Source organism: Martes martes (assembly GCF_963455335.1).
Source record: "Martes martes genome assembly, chromosome: 10".
NCBI lineage: Eukaryota > Metazoa > Chordata > Mammalia > Carnivora > Mustelidae > Martes > Martes martes.
In genome coordinates, this window is record NC_137898.1 from 110108099 (window position 1) to 110123395 (window position 15297).

Below are 15297 nucleotides of genomic sequence, written 5' to 3' on the forward strand. Positions count from 1 at the left end.
CAGTGGGGAGCGTGCTTCTCCCTCTCTCTCTGCCTGCCTCTCTGCCTACTTGTGATCTCTCTCTCTGTGTCAAATAAATAATAAATAAATAAATATAAATAAATCTTTAAAAAGGGAACTCAGTACCAAAAGGGGTCAAGGAACCCTCATACCCCAGGTGTACTGGTGTCCCTCAGAGAGCTAAATCCCACCCATCAAAAATAACCCAAAAGACATGGAAGGCTTAAAAAGAAACTACAGAATTTTCTAAATGACAAACGGTTTGTTTCATTCATTAAGCATCATTCATTATGCACACAAATACCCTGCAACACTGTATTCTACTATGGCCATATAAACAGAAGATTTGTCAACAAGAAAAAAATATATACAGAAGGAGACTCTATGATCTAAAGTTAAAAAGAAAACCAGCCAGCCTAGAGAAAGAAAGACAAGAAAACAAAAAGGTAGAGCTAGAGCCAGAAAGCAAAGAAAGGTTCATTTTACTTTAATAATTTTTCTGCAACGTTCTGAAACATTATTGGGCTATGACTGATTGGAAATTAAACACTTAGGCCTTGAGAAAACATAGCTTGGGAAGGACTGCCCTGAAAACTTAAAATTTAAGCCATCACGAAGTCAGCATTCCGATCTTATTCTTACAAGCGTCGTCAAAAGTAAAGCCTCATTTATAAGAGCATCAGGGAGCAGGAAAGGGGAAAGCTCAAGCACCACCAATCATAGGGCAAACGGGAGGAAGCTTGTTTTACATGCCCAATCAGGAGGAGGAGAGAAGTTCTCCTCGCCCAGCAACAGCCCAGCCAATGAGAAACCACATACTCAGCCAATGAGAAGACATCATCACTGGAAACTCCAAAACAGCCCCTCCCAACTTCCTCCTTTCCTCAAAATCAAACCCCTCTCTTCTGTTGTCAGGACTTGCCTATGCTTTGTCATAGTTTTTCCTTTCTTTTCTTTAATTTTTTTTTTTTTTTTTGAGAGAGAGAGAGAGAGAGAGAGATTGAGAATCCAAAAGACTCCACACGCAGTACGGATCCAGATGGGGATCGACCTCAAGACCCTGAGATCATGACCTGAGTTGAAATCAAGAATAAGATGCTTAACTAAGACACCTAGGCGCCCCTCTGTCACAGGTTTTTGTCTTGAATTGCTATTATCCTAATAAATTTCTGAATAAACTCCTTTTTCTGGTAAAATAGTTGGCTTGTTTTGTTTCTGATGTCAACTGTATACAGTTGTACTTAGGCTTTAATGTTACTGAAAAAAACTGGCCTTTCTTAATGTACAGGCATCCTGTTCCCACTGAACTTTACTGAAATGCCACTGCTCTGGCCAATTAACTTGCCAGCAGGGATCCCAGAACGGTCTGAATTCTCTACATTCCCCTTACCCAGCCTAGCTCCCAAGCTCCATCAACCAACCAGCAAACCACACACAGCTCAGGGCGCCAGCCAAGATAGAGTACTTTAAAATGTTTTGAAATAATATATTTCAACAAAGCAATAAAGTATTTATCATGGAAAAAAATCAGAACTTAAGGACTTTTACTGTTCCAAAATTCTGTATACTTTCTGTTTCAAATTACTTATGGATGGAGGAAGCACAGCAATCTTTCCAGTGCTTAAAAACCAATAAAGGTCTTGAGCCAGCAATGGCAGTAAAGTGTCTTACAAACTCCCAGGCAGGGGCCTCTGACCTTTCTATTTGAAATTGCACCATAGCCCCCACCCAACCCTCCCCCATGAACCCTGCCTCCCCTTTACCCTGTTCTATTTTTCCCACCACACATGCATCTATTTTTTTGTCCATCTTCCCCCACCGGAACTTAAAGTCCATGAGGTCAGCTAATGTTATTAATGTTCTCAATACCTGTAACTTAGAAGGTGTTCGTTAAGCAGTTGGTGAGTGAGTTGATTTTTCTTTAAAAAAAAAAAAAAGAAAACAAACAAACAAAAAAACCTATGAAGCCTTCATTTAATAAGCCTGCATTTCCCCTGAAGTGCAACTTTAATGGCAGAGCTTCACATCAAAGCAAACATGATTTAGCTCTGCCTGTCACCAATAAATGGCACTGTTTCACCTACTGCCTTGGACTCAGATTTGGCATCTATCTTTGAAGCTGTTCCAAAAACATATATTGAACGGAACAATATAAAACGGAAATCTGTTCGGACAAATTTGAGGGGTGAAGAGAACATGATGAGTAAAATCCACCGCTTCCACAAATACAGTCCTCCTGTTAAAAAGCTTTAGGTAAGTATACATAAACTGACTGCTAAGACTTCAGAACAAAGGGTCTTACAAACAACATTTTGGAAACTCACCTATCCGTAACGACAGTACCTGCCATATTAGGCTAAATTCTCTATAGTTACATTTGTTAGAGCAATAAATATAAATAAGCACTTGAGGATTTTGAAAAGCTCCTTATTTCTGATTATCCTAACAATCAAACTCAAGGGTGATTTACATGGCCCTCAAGAAAAACCTGTCCTATTTCACATTTCATTACCTCCACTTTACTTTAAAATGAAGAAAAACATATCCTGCCTGATTTAAAATAAAGTTTCCAAAAGTCAGTCTACAAAATTAAGTCACTAGAAAATTCAGTAGTCAGGGGCACTTGGGTGGCTCAGCCCATTGAGCATCTGACTCTTGATATCAGCTTGGGTCTTGATCCCAGGGTTGTGAGTTCAAGCCCCACATTGAGCTCCACAGTGGGCATGGAGCCTATTTTTAAAAAAAGAAAAGAAAAGAAAATTCAGTAGCCAGCAGATGTTTTAAATATTGAGGATGAATAAAAGTAGGAAATGAAGGGGGAAAAGTCAAAATATTGTTGATATAATAATGACTTAGCATGTGAAAGAATAAACATCAAGCCAAAAGCTTTTAGCTTTCCACTGTCAATTTAAGTCTTCAGGAAACCATATGCATAAAAATTTCAAATAGGGAAGGAAGGAAAATATATATTTATAAACCAACTCAGTATGTACATTTAACTTTCAAAGCATACAATAACTATTCCTTTGGAATTGGAATGAAGTTTGAATTATAATTAAAGAATTAAGAATGGAAACAAGAAAAAGAAAAAGCACCTGTAGGAAGACCAAAAGGCATATATACCAACTCTACTTGAACTACTCAACATTTAAGGTCATCCCACCATTGCTCCACTTCATGGTACCAAAAATTGAGGGGAGTACAGTAATCCTGACTCCTAGGTCTTAAAGAGCTCTCCCTTCTGTTTAATTCAACTAAGCATTATATAAGACCCTTGCACACCAAGGTTATGGCGATCTCAGTAGTAATCTCACTTGGTACAGAACAAACAGATTGAGACATTCATGGAGGTATATTATGAAACACCAAAAAGAAAGAACTAGTGAAACAGAAAACTGGAATCCAAATGTCAGTGAGATGAAGAAGTAAAGGCAGGCTTCAAGGAAGAGGATTGCATTGGACGGGCCAGGTACAAATTCCAGTTATGCCACATAGCTAACTGTGCTAGGCAAACAACTGAACCTTTCGGAGTCTCTTTCTTAACCTACAAAATGGGGGTAATACTGCACAAGACTGTGATGAGTTTACTAAATGATATACAATAATCAAAGTGCATGGCAGATTATAGAAAATGAATATTCATCACTTCCTGATACTTCTTTTATAAAAACTGAGTTGTCTGCAAGAAATTTCGGGAATAAGCTACCATAGTTCATTCCCATTTTAAATCAAATAATTTTAGTGATAAAAAAAAAAAAACCAGCTACACCAGCACTCTCCTGCAATGGTTCATCAGTATGTCCCAATCATCCCCCAAACAAGGGCATTACTTCTTCTAATGCTCATTTTTAAATCAACAGTCTTTAAATATAAGCAAAATCCATAACCTAATATCTTCTACATAGTATCTTCTAGAAATACACTGCACAGTATTTTTTTTAAAGATTTTTTATTATTTATTTGACAGACAGAGATCACAAGTAGGCAGAGAGGCAGGCAGAGAGAGAGTGGGAAGCAGGCTCCCTGCTGAGCAGAGAGCCTGATGTGGGGCTCATCCCAGGACCCTGAGATCATGACCTGAGCCAAAGGCAGAGGCTTAACCCACGAGCCACCCAGGCGCCCCATTGCACAGTATTAATATCTGCAAGAATTTTGCCAGGTAACTGGACAGAGAACTCCTCATCCAGAAAATTAACATAATAATTTCATTTAATGATTCCACATGAAAAAAATATCTACTGTTAATACCACTTTTAGTTCTATTTATAAGCAATCAATCCATTTCTACAAGGCATAGTGTTTGTCATATAGCCTGGTTATGTCAAATTACATAAATTTGATATAAATTTAATATAAAATCCATAAATATTTGGCTGTGATGTCAACCAGGCCTGTGATATTAACACAGGGTTTAGCACTCCAGATCAATGCACAAGACTGAGAATATGAGAAATGCTCTATCCACTATGATATAATCATAAAAGCAAATTTGTTTTCTGATATAACACCTCGAGGAAATGAAATGCAACACTGGCCCTGATACAGACAAAGGCCTTATTTTCCTCAGCAACTACGTCAGACACTGCCTGGCCATGGCAACTGTATCAACCTCTTATCTGTATGTTCCTATTATACTTTATCGAGTGGAAATCATAGCTAATGTTAACTATCTCCAATGTACGCAACTGTGCTAGGTACTTTCTATTTCTAATCACAATAACTCCAAGTAGACACTGTTATTGGACCCATTTTACAAACAGAGACACTAAGGCTCAGAAAGGCTAACTACTGAACATCATACCAAAAATAGCTCCCCATACTAAACATATACTTTCCTGTGGTCATGGTTTTTCTCACTCTGTACTCTGTGCTAACGGTACCTACCCCACCTCCTATTAATACCTACCCATTCTTTAAGATAAAACTGCTGGCCATATTCTCTCCCAGGTGCCAATATTAGAACTTTAAACCATTTGGTTGTATGAATGAATAAATGAAGAGAAAGCTCGAATTCTCTACTGAAATTCTGGTTTAAAAATAAGTTACATTAACTCAAGTATAAGCCTCTAAAACTCACTCAGTCCCTAGCACAATTCCTGGCACTCAGTAGGTACTCAGTAATTCTGCTTCTGGAAGGAAGAGAAAAAGACAAGCAAGAAGGAGGAGGAAGGAGGAAAGAGAAAAGATACAGAGACAACAGGCAGAAAAACTTCAGCTCCCATATATCAGAATCTTGATTCAGAATCTTAGAATACTTTTATAAGAGAATACTTATAAATAACAGTAACGTTAGCTAATCTATGCTTTACCACCCAGGGAGTCCTTGCAATACCAAGAATTTTCATGCAAAAATGTTAAGACTCCAAGTAAACAGAGTATAGATTCTACTCTAAACAAAAAATTAGCTATGAATATCATTCAAATCTTAAGGCTGACCTAGGTTTACTCTTCTGATGGCCTTAAAAGGACAAGCACTAATGCCAGTCTCATCTCTAAACAATTATAAAATGAGAAAGACAAAAGTATATGCTTAGAGATTTCATTCTTCTATTTAAGAAAATGTTTTAAAATCATTTTCAAATTCATCATTTTAATTATATATTCATATTCTTCTCTAACACTGTTTCTTTGGAGGTCAACTTTCTAGCCAGCAGCCAATAAAACTAGCCAAAACACAAGTTTCTTCCCTATTACAGGAGGTCACCCAACCTCTTAGTGCCCTGGTGTATGATCACACCAGCTGGGCTCTCTCCTTCCCATCTCTATCACTGCTCTATCACTCACGATTCAATCTTCAGTGCTAAGAAATCTGTTTCTCTGCCGATGCCTAAGGACTATGACAGAGTGGTCTTCTAGAAGACATTGCTTGCACCAGGCACTCGGTACACCTCCTCTCCATTCATGCCCAGGTCTAGAGAGGTAAACACATCAATTCTGTATTCCACGTGTGCACACACAATGGGCGCCACGAAGTTATTTCAAGTGCTGCCAATTACACCGACATCATCCATTTACAGCAAGTAAACCAAGTACAAATTATGGTCGGCAACAGGACGGAGTAGAAGGAGAACTGTGATTTGGCATCAGAGATAGAACACTGACTCCACCACTGTGACTTTGGAAAAGTCATTTAAAAGGCTTTGTGAAATTTAAATATCATCATCTGCCTTTCCTGTCTGAGGACAAAATGAGAACTCGTAAGAACTTGGTATATGATAAAACACCAAGTACATGATTTTACAATGACAATGACAGGATTATTAAACAAATTCCATGTCATCTGCAATCCAGTGGGTCTCCACTGGCTCCAAACTTTAAAAAAATTCAACAAATCTCCTCCCTTTTCTAAGGAAGCGAGAAAGTAAAGAAAAGATAATCGAGACAAAGAAGAGCCTGTGATATAAGTAACACAACCAGTTCTCTTGTGTGTCTGGTACATTGTCCCCAAAACCAATTCTGAAACAGAAGCAACAAAAATATTTGAACAAAAACAACGGTATCTGAAAAAGGACTTAGTCTCCCAAGAGGAATACATTCATTTATGTGTAAATAATATTATTATTTCCATTTTGAGTATAGTTTGGTTTTCTCTACTTTCTCAGGTTTATCCTTAAAAACAGGTAATAAAGGAAGAAAACAGCCTCCAGTGAGTACAATACTAAAATATAAAATGCAAGAACAAAGGCTAAAATGGAAAGCTGATGGTGACTGCAGATGCAAAAATCACACTCAAAACCAAATGTCTTAAAAAAAAAAAAAGTCTTAAAAACATGATTAAGAACCAAAAAGCTGATGATAATCTGAGCACAAGTAAATACTCACTCTGAAAGCCCGAAGGCACATAGTAAGTAAAGTTGGCAAGAATAAGTGAGGGTGGGGGGTTAAAGGCTGTAAGCCTTTCTATTTCTATTTCAGCCAAAGAACCAATAATTTCAACTCTGTGTACAGTACTAGGGAATGTGCAGGAAGAAAGAGAAAAACATTCCTTTATCAGCACCTCAAAATCCATGCTGTTCCAAACTATTCCTCACATTTGACGTACAGGTCATATACTTTCAGCTTATTACATCTAATTAAATCATGTAGATATTTTAAAGATAAAATTTTTTATAGTATGCCATGCAAATGTATTCTTAATTAGAACTTTACATCATCACTATTAGATACTTTCACCTACTATCTAAGTTCCAAAGGTTGGCCTCCACATGTATATAATTAAATGAGTGGGAAAAAAGGAAGTTATTTATGCGCATGTTTATAGAAAACTAAACAATACCTCTTCAGTCATTTTTACTTAATCAGATAAATCTTACATATTTTCAAAATCTTAGACAGTTTTAAAATATAGGTTCCAAAAATAAACCCCACATGAATGAATTATATATAATTCACAGCAAATAAAACTATCAAAGTAAAATAAGAAATTCAGTCACTCACTCATACATGAGACATTTTTGAAATTCAGCGGCAGCTAGATATCATATCACTAAGACATTAATTTCAAGGAATTCAGAATCCAGTAAGGGAGGCAGGCCAACACACAATTCTGTGTGACAAGGGATATAAAAAAAAGTTTAAAAAGCCAGAGACAGTAACTAATGTTAATGACATTTTGGAGATCAACAGAAAAAAATGAGTACCCTAGCAAGAGAAAAGCAGGGAAAAACAGAAGTAATACACATACACAGAGATTATACAACTGAAATAAATGAATAATGTGTAATAACAGAATCAAAGAAAGGTAAGATCTAATGGTAACACATTACTCACTAATATTTTTTCAAAATAATAAAAACATGTTAATACTCAGTGTTAGAGCAAGTAAATGGGCAATGGCAGACATGGCCAGTGGGACAATGACTGTGACTTCTCTGTAGGATAGTTTGGCAAAATGTATCAAAACCTTTTAAAATATGTCACGGTCCCAAAGTCTTTAGAAGAAATTAAGCCAATATCCCCCATGAAGACAGAAATAAAGATCCTTAACAAAATATTAGCAAACAAAATTCTGCCATAGATAAAACACATCATGACTAAGTTTATCATAGGAATTTAAGACTGGTTCAACACTAAAAAAAAAAAAAAAGTATCAACAGAACTATATGTTCACCTCAATTGTTGAAACAAAAAAGGATCTGACAAAATTTTCACCATTTACTTTAACAAACACATCAACCCAGCTAGTAATAGAATGGAACTTTCCCACCCTGATAAAAGCATTTACAGAAACACCTATAGCTAACATCAGATGTAAAAGACTCAATGTTTTCCCTCTCCCAGATCAGGCACAGAACAATGATGGCCACTCCCACCACTGCCTTTTCAACATACGGTATAATTAAGGAAATTAAATAAGACACACAGATTGGAAAAAAGAAACAAAACCATCTTTCCTCAAAAACCCATGACCATCTACAGAGAAAATACCAAAGATCTCCAAAAATAAAGAATAGGTCAGTTTAGAATGACTGGCATATAAAAATAAACAGTATTTATATATACTGGCAACAAAGAATTAGAAAATTATATTTTAAAAGTATAATTTATAATAGCATTGAAAACTATGAAATAGTAAGAGATGAATCTAACAAGAAATGTGCAAGATAGGCATACTTAAAATTATAAAACCATGCTGCAAGATTCTAAGGCCTAAATACATAAGATATGCCATATTCCATTTTGAGTCAGGAGACTCAAAATGTCAATACTCCCCAAACAGACTTATAGATTTCAATGCAATCGCAATGAAAATACCATCAGATTTTTTTGCACCAATTAACCAACTGACTTAAAAACTTATATGGAAATGCAGTGGTCCAAAAAGAACCAAAACAATTTTTTTTTAAAATATCAGGTTGGGGGATGCCTGCGTGGCTCAGTGGGTTAAGCCTCTGCCTTCCGCTCAGGTCATGATCTCAGGGTCCTGGGATCCAGCCCCGCATCAGGCTCTCTGCTCAGCAGGGAGCCTGCTTCCTCCCCTCCCCGCTCCCCCCCCTCCCCCCCCACCCCCCCACCCCCCCCCCCCCCCCCGCTTGCCTCTCTGCCTACTTGTGACCTCTGTCTGTCAAATAAATGAATAAAATCTTTTAAAAAATCAGGTTGGAAGAATTATACTACCTAATTTGCGATTTCAAAATGAGTCAAAGAGACCTACACATACAAGGTCAACCATGGACAAAGGGTCAAGGTTACTGAATGGAGAAAGCACTACTTATCAAAGGCACTGGTTCAACTAGACATCCATCAAAAAAAAAAAAAAAAGAAACCTTAACCTTTCCCTCACACCATATACAAATATTAAGCAAAAATAAACCCTAGCCTTAAATTTAAGTACTAAAACTATAAAAGTTCTCAAGGAAGACACAGGAGAAATCTTTGTGGCCTTAGGTCAGCCACAGATTATCAGATACCATAGAAAGTGTATCAATTCTGTAAGAAAAAGTGATAAATCACACTTCAAAAATGGGATCAGTATCCCTGTTCTTGATCAATCAAATCAGAATACCTAGGCTCAAATTCCAACTATGCCAATAACAAGCTGTGTCCCTCACTATCTTCCTCTCTGTGTCTTAGTTGCTTTCTCCTTCTACCTGTATAATGAGATACTACCTACCTCACAGGGGGTTATTCAAAAACCAATTGAGATAATGTTTAGAAAATGCCTGATTATATATTAAGCACTCAATAATGATGCTTGCTAACTTTCCAAGATTTTTATTTAGTTACTTGAACATTTATCCAAGTTTCTAAGTTCAAAATCTAGTATCCTAAGATTACTCAGAATTTTATTTTATTTTTTTTAAAGATTTTATTTATTTATTTGACAGACAGAGATCACAAGTAGGCAGAGAGGCAGGCAGGGGCGGGGTGGGGGTGGGGGGAAGCAGGCTCCCTGCTCAGCAGGGATCAAGATGCAGGGCTTGATCCCAGGACCCGGAGATCACGACCTGAGCCGAAGACAGAGGCTTAACCCACTGAGCCACCCAGGTGCCCCAGATTACTCAGAATTTTATTAAATACTATACAGAATTTTATTAAATACTATATAAAAAATAAGAGCTCAGCTTCATTTTCTATTCAATTCACTTTAAAGAAATTATTAGGAACAAAGGTATATAAAACAGGAAGAGACCTAAGGAAGGGGAAGAGAAACAGGTTTACTGTGCACCTATAAGTACTCCGGAAAACAGGTGCTTTATCTAAATTATCCCTTTTATTCCTCCTGGCAGGTAGCTATGGAGAAACAAAGGATCTACATGAAACTTCTAAGAAACCTTCGTAAGTGGCCTTTACAAAGGAGTGCTGGCTTTCTATTTAAGTTACTGGGTTGAAATATAAAAGCAAATGTCTCATTAAAAGTAAAATTCATGCTTAGGGAGATTATATTGTTGTAAGGAACATTTATAATGATTTAAATCAGAAAGCAGTATGTTAAAAATCACAGTGAAGGATCCTCATACCATAAACCATAGAACCCCATCAACTGCCTTCCTTATTAACACTATAACCATGACTCTGGCTACTTTTAAAACATGCCTCAGAAGAATAGCAAAGGAGAAGATTAAATCTGTAAGCCTTCTTAGAGTTCTCAAAGTTATGAACAATGAGAATTCTCAGGCACCTATTCCACCATTAAACATGGAGAAGGAGGGGAGAGTTCACTGCTAAGTAAGTCATCCTACAAATTTCTCCTAGTCTTTATTTCCCCCACATTTCCGCAAAGGCCACAAAAGCAGCACAGGGTAAGAAATGGCAGGAAACAAGAGAAGACCCTCCACTGGGGGTAAACTTACCTGCAGTGCTTTGTTCTCTTGAAGGTCCAACCCAAATACATTGTGCCGCTTCACTGTAAAGAAATCAGCATCCTGTCCATCCTCCTCCTCCTCGTCTCTGTCCAAGAACTGCCTAGGGGCTTCCTTGACCTCCCCAGTGCTAGGGACAGATGGAGGCTGAGACTCTTTTGCTTTTGCCAGTTTCTCTTCCATTTCTTCCTCATCTTCCTTCTCTTCCTCCTCTTCATCACTAATCTCATTAGCCAGTGTGTATTCTGTCCCTTTTGGTCTTTTCCCACCTTTCTGAAGGATGGACATTTTCTCATTAAAGTAGGCTCTAAATTCTTCCACTTCATCATTCGTGAGGGAGGAAGCCCTTGGCTCAGTTACTTTATTATCTGGGCTCACCACCAGTTCCTTGGTGGGTTGTTTCTGCATTTTCTGAAGAAATCTCACCCGTGGTGCCACAGCAAGACCAAGAGACCTTAAATATGAGCAAATGAAAATAGTTACTTTAGTACACTGATGGTGTGCGGATGGTATTGTGCAAGTTTCTCAAGAGTGGAAATCTATTTTGGGAGCTGTTTTGTTTTTTTTTTTTAAGATTTTATTTATTTGACAGAGAGAGAGACCACTGGTAGGCAGAAAGGCAGGCGGGGGGGTGGGGGGAGTATGCTCCCCACTGAGCAGAGAGCCCAATGCGGGGCTCAATCCCAGGACCCTGGGATCATGACCTGAGCCAAAGGCGGAGGCTTAACCCACTGAGCCACCCCCGGCGCCCCTGAGAGGTGTTTTTTGTTTTTTTTTTTTTAAAGAAAATACTCCTGTGAGGTACAACTCAATCTTGAAAGGTCAGATGATCCAAAAGGCAAGTAAAAATACAGAACACCTGTCAGAAAACATTGGCAATACCCCATTTTTCATTAAGAGGTTAACAAGGTATAAAATAAAGAGCACCAGCAACAAGGGGACAGCTCAGGAACTAAATCTGCCCATGTCCAGTTTACCTCTCTCAGCCTCAGCTGCCACAAAAATGGGGTAACGGTATCTATCAGGCCCATCTCACAGCTGTTGTAACAACCTGACTTGCTAAGCGAAAACACTTTGTGAAATGTAAATACTAAAGCTGAAAGAGACATGGACATGGAAAAAGACATGAAAGGACAGAACAGTTTTCTGCAAAAAATAAAAGTGAGTTATCACCGTCCTCTCCTCTTAGACACTTAATGCAACATAATCACTTCTATTTAAAAAAAAAAAAAAAGGATTTCTAAACGAGAGACCTAAGAAGAAAAGAAAAATTATTTTCTCTTTCTAAGATCAAGATTCACTTTATGATCAGGTCTTTCCCACCTCCTAAGTTCTGACTAACGGATTGGAAATAAACTCCTCAAGCCAGGCCTGCTATGATAAACAGCTAACATTACGACATGGACCCATGGCCTCTCTCCTGGGATAAGATTCAAGAAACAGAGATGTGCAGTGGTAAAAGCAGAGACTCAGAAATGGGACTGTCACCCATAAGCTATATGACCGAAGGATGTTACTTAACCTCTATTCCTCAGTTCTCTTATTGGCAAAATGGCAGGATCAGTATCAACATTGCAGGGTTGCTGCAAAAGTAAAATGAGTTCACAGATGCCATGCATTTAAAATCCTGCCCAGCACACACGCAGTCACTACTGAGCCCTTGCCGTTAATACTGTTATGGGGGCCACAGGGTGGGATCAACACTCACATCCATCAGAGTGTTTCTCTCAGTGTATTACAGCTGTATTTATGTGTTTCTCTCAGCTACTAAAATGTGGAGCTCCTTTAAGGCAGGAGTACATACATCTATAATTTTAACATCTAGCACAATGAACTATACATATTAGCCATTCAAACATGTTTCTTTAGGAAAATCATTTTTAAAAACATTTATTATATCCTACATAACTAACACTGCTGTAGGTAACAACGGGCTTCTAAAGGAATGTATAGAACAAGGAAATTACACATCTAAATAAACACAAAAATTAAGCAACACCACATTAAACTGTACAAATTATCTAGGTTCAGAAGTCAACTTTCCGCCTTCCCTAAACATCACCAATAAAAAGCAAAGGTCTTCAACTGTGAACAGATGAAATTTCCTGGCATTTATAGCAACAAAATGTCCCATAAATATGACCCTCCAGTGTTAAAGCCCCATGCCGCCTCCGTTTGCTAGTATCTCAGTACGTGAACCAGAAAACCAGGATAGAACTTCTTCGTAGAGTACAAAAAAAGGGCCAATAAGCTAAACCATAAATGCACCTAACCTAAACCTATTCAGAAATGGTGAAATTAGTAACTGCTACATAAACAGATAAGTGACAAAAACATGTTATATCCATGGAATGCAGTTTTCCACCAATTACTTACACAGAGTCAGGACCCTCACACTGTTATCTAGTAATTTGAATCATTCTAAAATGTTACAACTGACAAATTACCTGTTATACTCAACTCACAATCTAACATGAAGAGCAGGAAACAGCAGCTCTTCCAGACACGAGTTTTAATCAGACTCCGTTAACAGGTAAAGGCATTCAAATTCCTGGAGAGCGGAACAAATATACAGACCTCACCTTGAAAATACGTATTTCATCACAGTCTGGGAAATCTTATGCTGACATTTAATATATGATTAACCTAAAGGGTGCTTCTATAGGATTTTGTCAATGTTTTTCCCACAGGTAGAATCTCAGTGAAAAATGAGCATCCCTCCTTTATAGCTAAAAAGGTTAAGAAAAGAAGTCCTTCAAATACTAAGCCAAAACAAAACCAAGAGTTCCTGTTTTATGTAATAGTAACCTCAGTTACTAAGCAGGGACATTTTGCCATGGTAACTCTGAGTACCTTTAAGAAACACCAAGAGACAAAAAATATTCAGGCAATAAGCAAGCAGTTATGGGGATCAACCTAAAATAGGGGAAGAAATGACAAGACTTATTTCAAAAGCATAAAAAAAGAACAGTCTACAGTGTTCCAGGCCAGCGTTCCAAAGAACAAGAGGACTGCAGACATTTAAAGATTTCCAACAATGCTCATCAATTGTTCTCCATCTCCTTTAAGACAAAGCTACAGGAAACTGCCAGTGTAACTTTCAGAAATTTTCACTTACAAGTAAGAAACAAGAAACAAGAAACAAGAAATTAACACTCAGCTATTTTCTAGTTTACATAATCTTTTTCTTTGCAGATCTTTAACAGATTCTTCTAAAGCAAGGCAGAGCCATTTCAACGAAGCTTCTCAGAGAACCAGGTTTTAGACAATGAGCTCTACCTTTGAGGATTCACAATCAGAACTGTAACATGAATACTTACAGGGCATACTCAGGTATAGGTAACTTGCTCACATCAAATATTTCTTTATCCTTCATCAGATACACGGAGCGTATATAAGAGACAAAACACTGTAAAAATAAGTGGTTTAAATGCATGATATGTAAAAGTCAGGAAGGGAAAAGAAATTTAAACCAGATAAAAGAAAATTAACCAAAGGAACAAATTCAACAGTCATGAAAAATCTTAAAAAATAGTTGAGGAAAAAAAAAAAAAAAGTTGAGCATATCTCCTTTCCACCAAAAAACAAAACAAAACAAAAAACCTATCTTTTAAGAACTGTAATATTATATAAGACTAAATTTGGTTTCATCAAACCAACTCAACATAGACTATCACCTCAAAAACCTATTCTAGAACTGTTACGTACAGTAACATGGGGGGAAAATGTAGGCTTTGGGATCATACAGATGACAATCTGAGCTCCTTATCTTACTGGCTGAGCAAATCTCTTGGGTCTCTGCCAGTTTCCTCTTCTATCAGAGATCACAGTACCTTCTACTTCAAGTGTTAGGGGAGAAACTAACCAAAACAATGCATCTAGAGTACCTGGGCATAGCTTTTGGAATACAGTAAATATCAATAAATACTAGCTATTAAGAATAATTATTTTAGTAGTCAAAGGATATGTTTTCCAACAAAATAAAATGTTAACTGTATTTAAAATTAAGTTTAATAAAATGACAGAAAAAAGTTTCTCTCTAAAGCCTTCCATTTTATATTATCATCTCAATTAATTTGCCATCATCACCTCGTGCCATTTTTCTTCTGTTTAAAAAGAAAAAAAGGTATCTTTATACCAAGAACTATATAAACCAAAAAGTAAACATGATCCTGATCCTTTGTCAGTCTTAACATAAGCAACAAAGATGATGAAATACACCAAAGCAAGCATTTATTATTTTAAAATTTTTATAAAGTATATTTAATTCTCATTTATGTATTTTCTGAACTTCAAATTTGTTCTAACTTTACGCCAATGCTTTCTTCAAACCATTTTCCCTGTCTCCATACACATGAAAAACAATGAATGGCTCCAGTTCAAGGATAATTTTTTCCCCTATAATTGTTCACACAAAAAAAGTAAATAAATACGTATATATACTTTTTAAAAAGTAAATATATATATATATATCTCGCCCCTGTTGCCTATCATT

At 37.1% G+C, this 15297-nt stretch overlaps 1 protein-coding gene across 1 annotated transcript in view; it reads right to left on the bottom strand.

Annotated features, from left to right (window-relative positions):
• Positions 1 to 15297, bottom strand: part of DDX10 (DEAD-box helicase 10) — a 276083-nt gene that overhangs the window by 211669 nt on the left and 49117 nt on the right. The window contains exons 12-13 of the mRNA XM_080817845.1: positions 14123 to 14211; positions 10794 to 11256 (exon numbers count right to left, since the gene is read on the bottom strand). Coding sequence (XP_080673971.1) covers positions 10794 to 11256; positions 14123 to 14211 — 552 coding nt within the window. The remainder of the gene's footprint in view (positions 1 to 10793; positions 11257 to 14122; positions 14212 to 15297) is intronic.